Consider the following 5,000-nt stretch of genomic DNA (forward strand, 5'->3'; position numbering starts at 1 on the left):
ATAGTGGACGGTAATAGTCACCTGAACAACAAAAAACCTGATTCGAGGTTAAAAAAAATAAAATATTCCAGATACATTCCCTCAATCTTACAGTACCTCAAACTAAGATGAATTATGCATATAGCATGATTTATTGTAGTTGGGGCATTTATGAAGCCAATGTGTTTCTTATTACTGTATTATATTGTGTGGCTGACTTGTTGATTGTTGCTGACCGTTGTCGTTGAGTGAGGAGCAAGATCCCGAAGCATTTCACTGTGTCAGTTACGGCTGTTTGATTTGAATTTGATTTGATTTGTGTACATTTCAACCTATATATAGGAAGAGGAGCGTTGACATTGGTGCAACAGGGAACTAGGCGGCGGTCAAATCTTGCAACACAGACAGCGTTGTTCCTACAGGACAAAGTCTGAATTTCTCACACCCAATAAAAATGTCATTTCCACAATGCCAGTTTACTGTCAACTCCAGCTCCTGCAAAGCCTGATGATTACGCCAAGCTCATTTCTGTAGAGCAGGTCACACAGGCTCACCACTCGTGGGGGAGACGGACGCCTCCTCCTCGCTCTATCTACTTCCTGTTGCATCACTGATGGGGCCCCGAATATGAGTCTTAACCTCTTGACGGTTGCCATGGTGAAGCCAACTGTAAACACTAGCTGGGAGCTCTCAGCAGCGGCACAAAGACCTTGTCATCTGTCCCGACATTCCTCCTACCTGACGCCTCTCTCTGGAACACCTGGGGTTCTCACCCAACCTCCCCACTCCCTAACTCTGGAGCTTGTATTACAGGAATATGCTGCTCGTCTTGTTGGGCCGAATAGCATTCCTTAACACTCCTTAACACTCCTCTACATCATTGTTTCAAGCTGCAGATCCTAAGAACCTGCTGATGATAAACATACGTCTTTAATCGAGGTTCGCGAATTCAAGCGCAAACTCTTTAGCTAACATACAGGTGTATATATATATATATATATGTGTACACACGCTCACGGGCACATGCTCACACACATACACGTGCACACACACACGTGCACACACACGCACGCACGCACGCACACACGCACGCACACACACACACACACACACTGTTCCCAGCTGCTTACTGTAGATCCCTCCCTATGGTCTTGGCGAAGATGTGGATGAACTTCCAGCCCCCGGAGCCCAGGTAGAAGATGAGGAGGGAGGGCAGCACCTGGAGCCAGGGCAGGCCCACCGCCAGCCGGAGCACGAAGAGCAGCACGGTGCAGCAGCCCAGGCGCATCATCCTGAACCACACAAACACACAGCGTCAGCCTATCACATCCACTTCAAGAGCAGCCCTCTTCACCCTAAAGCACAGCCATGACAACGTTTAACTTCTCAACCCGTTGCTAAGCAGACCGTTAGCACCAACATTTGACAGGTTAGTCTACCTAGATAGGGAGGGCAGGGCAACACGCAACCTTTGACCTTTTGTTTGAGTCTGCCCTCATAAAGCTTGGTGGTGGGAGTGGTGGGAGTGGTGCTGATGTCAGCAGATACGTTACAGCTCTCTGGCTCCTCAGTGGAGTAGGCGGGGACCTCGAACTCTCTCTGTTCCAAAGACCAACTGTACTTCTGGCCACTGTATTTCACAACACAATTGCATGTCTTTATATTTTTCCTACATATTCTCAATAAACCATTACAGCTGTGTCTGTTTTAACATCCAGTTTGGCCACCTTCTTAACAAGTGGGTCCCCCTGCACAGGTAACTATAGCAGGCCATGACTTTATTAACAACTGGAAAAATACTGGTACTTAATGTTTTAAGATGTCATGTATAATGTATTAAATTCGCCATGGACCAGTAACGTTATATTGGTATATAAGCCGCAGAAAAATTTAGTTTATTTTGATGTAGTCTGAACATCCTGTCCCGTTTAAAACAGTGATGAGGCAATTCCAAACGGGGTAGTTTATCGGCGGACGAAATCGACTAAAAGCACCACACAACCACCGATACATTTTGTTGACATGGGCTGGGGTTACCTGATATGGCAAGAGTCTTTATTAATACATCGGTAGGCCTATACGATACAAAGGCTGGCGTTAATAACTATTCATCGCCTACGACGCGAGAAAAATACGATTATTTTCAATAAAATAATGATCGCGTCAAATGTGCTCGTCAAGACCACTCTGCGGCGCGACAGATATTGCCACGCTTTAACCGACATCATGGCTGGAAAAAAAAAAAAGTAGCCTGTAGGCTCGGGCCCTTTGGAGTGGACGAAGATCGCTTGTATTTCTAAAACATTTCATATTTAGCCTGGCTTGTCACCACATCACAAAAACGCTGACCGCTGGTGAAAAGCGAATGCTCAGAACCGATGATCTACCAATGAATAGGTGACATCCCCTGGTATTGTTTAACGCGCGTCGCAGCAGCAGTACTGCAGTAGTGCAGAGGGCTGGCGACTGATGGGAAATAGAAAAAGGCTCAACCCTCTGGCCATGCCATGTGTACGCGACCAAACAGTATGAACCAAACAATATATCTGCAAAAGCCCCGCTACATTCGACATAGTCCCCTGGGTAGAGATATGATAAGCTCAAGCATCATCAGCAGGCTGGATGCGTAGTGCGCATCGCCACACTCGAACGGCTCTGGCTCTCTGAAATATCTTCATACCAACTCACTGTAGCTACATGTCACTGATAACAGCATAATCGCCTATTTGGCTACATAAATGAATCGCCTAATGTACATAATTCAAACACTGTTCATTCAAACCATACATTGGCAAGGTTGCTAAAGGACGGTTGGGGAAGCCGGGGTCTCTCCCGACCACACTGCTAAATAATAGTGGTCCATCCGGAAACGGACCATTCAGGGAAATAGACTTCAGATGACAAGTGTCATGAGCGGGTGTTTGACATACCTTGTTTCACGTCCCCACAATCACAAATATGTAGTAATATGCCAGACGTGGAACCCGTTCTATGCTATTCCACCTTGATCGGCTTAGCAAAGCCTTCCAGTGCTCTGGCGTTCACTTGCGTTGACACACACACACATACAGACACTGGGTCTCCGGTAACGGATAACTGCCCTTCCTCTGGCGGGATTATATCAATATCCTTGATTCGACTTTGCCCCCATTTAAATCATCCGTTCATTTTTTATCTATGAGATCATTTTTTTCTGCTTCATTGTAGCCACGAGCTCGCTCGCTACAGTAATTCAAATGACCTTATAATTTTCTTAGTTGTGCCCGCCCCCTCCGTATGTGTAAGCAATGAGTGACAGGCAGCTACACCAATTCCATCGTCTGTAGTTCTCAATTGCATCCGACAGAGGCGGAGCTTACGGTAAAGAAACGGTGCTGTCAGGGAACTGCGGCCCTGCCTCCGGTCGGCAGTTTCCACCCGGTAGTGACAAGGCCCCGCAGCGGGCCGTGAGGCGCTCGTACAGAAACCTCTACAAACCGTTGGGTGGGGGATCTGCGTACAGTCATACCACCAACACCCGAGGAAACGTTGCTGAACATCCTGACTGAGCATAAGCTGCGCATACCGCAGATCTGAGCAAAACCCCTTCATCCCCCCTCCACCAGAAGCGCGGCGCAGCGGCGCAGCAACGGCACAGTTCAGACGCGCGGATACGTCCCGACAAGAGGTAGACCAGAGTTCAAAAAGGGACATTCTTTTCACACCATGGCCTTCACAAATCTTTGCCAAACAACGGGACACTCGTATGTCTCAGTATATGAAGTTCCCCATTTCAGCAGAATGATCACGGGACAATTTATAAAAACGGATAATTTACGAAGACCTGCAAAACTGACCTAAAAAACATTTATATCAAGAATATAACAAACCATGCAAGAACCCTATATGGCTATAAATAATTTATCTTGATGGATGGGAAAGATATATCTCGGATAATTATCTATGCTATTTTATTATTATTACTATATTACCTCACTCTCTGTCTCTCTAGAGGTAATAAAGTAATAATAATAAAGAATAATTATCCGATGGCCTGGGGGGTAGCCTGATAAGACTATGCTCTTTGACCTGTGAAGTACACAAGATACCACTTTTATGTGGTTGTTATTGGGTCAACAGGGTGGTGAGGCGACACTTCAGACAAGCGCTATCAGCCCAAGACAAAACAGCCTTGTTATCGGTGCTTTACACATCGGCGACAGGAGATTATGACACGTCTCACATTGTCAGTGCCCCCCTCCTCCTCCTCCTCCTCCTCTCTCAGAAGAGAACTCAGTGATACTCACGGATACAACTTGTAACTCCTGTAAAAACAAAGGTGAACGTACGTACACGGGGCCGTAGAGAAACATGCCGTTGATACAGGAAACCTTCGTCAAGGAAGTGGAGGTTTTTATCCCTTCACATGCACCCACGACACACCATTTGTAGACAAACACGCTCAAACAACCGATTATTCGAATCATGTAATCATGTAAACATTTGACACTGCAGAAACAATATATTTTTATTTTATTTTATTGGAAACCTTAAACCTCCGTTAGGAAATAAGGCAGTTTTGTCAACCTTCTAACGTTAACATAGTAGGCTAGTACAGTGTACAGCATGTGTATGTGGGGGACGGGGGACGGGGACGGGGGACGGGGACGGGGGGACGCATACCTACTAGAAAGCAATAAAACATGTCATGTAGATGAGAGAGATGGCTACAATGCTTCTCTGGCTCATGCTTGAGGGCACGTTGACTCCAGACTCCAGACTCCCGCCTTCCAGGCCCCGACAGTTGGACACCACACAGTGCCGTCGCCACGGTGAAGACACTCTTATACACACACCACTTTATTTACCTCAGCGCACAGACGCAGCTCTTAAACGCACACACATATTTTTTTTACATATATAAAACATGAACAACACAGTAAATGTTACCTTGTCGTCATAAGTGGCATTTGGCCATGAAGTGTCAGCCCTCGGGCATAAGAGAACAACTTCTGATACATTTGTCAGGCTACCGGCCGCAC

At 46.3% G+C, this 5,000-nt stretch overlaps 2 protein-coding genes across 2 annotated transcripts in view; both read right to left on the bottom strand.

The window, feature by feature from the left end:
• The window catches only part of slc27a4 (solute carrier family 27 member 4), an 11,908-nt gene extending 8,704 nt beyond the window's left edge, over positions 1 to 3,204 (bottom strand). The window contains exons 1-2 of the mRNA XM_083669856.1: positions 2,910 to 3,204; positions 1,110 to 1,271 (exon numbers count right to left, since the gene is read on the bottom strand). Of these exons, the coding sequence (XP_083525982.1) occupies positions 1,110 to 1,270 (161 nt within the window). The 5' untranslated portion in view covers position 1,271; positions 2,910 to 3,204. The remainder of the gene's footprint in view (positions 1 to 1,109; positions 1,272 to 2,909) is intronic.
• Positions 3,205 to 4,536: 1,332 nt separating this feature from the next.
• swi5 (SWI5 homologous recombination repair protein) overlaps positions 4,537 to 5,000 on the bottom strand; it is a 3,055-nt gene continuing 2,591 nt past the window's right edge. The window contains exon 5 of the mRNA XM_083669796.1: positions 4,537 to 5,000. This exon is cut by the window's right edge and continues 185 nt beyond it. The gene's annotated coding sequence lies outside the window, so the exon portion shown is untranslated.

Source organism: Argentina silus, assembly GCF_951799395.1.
Source record: "Argentina silus genome assembly, chromosome: 5".
Taxonomy (NCBI): domain Eukaryota; kingdom Metazoa; phylum Chordata; class Actinopteri; order Argentiniformes; family Argentinidae; genus Argentina; species Argentina silus.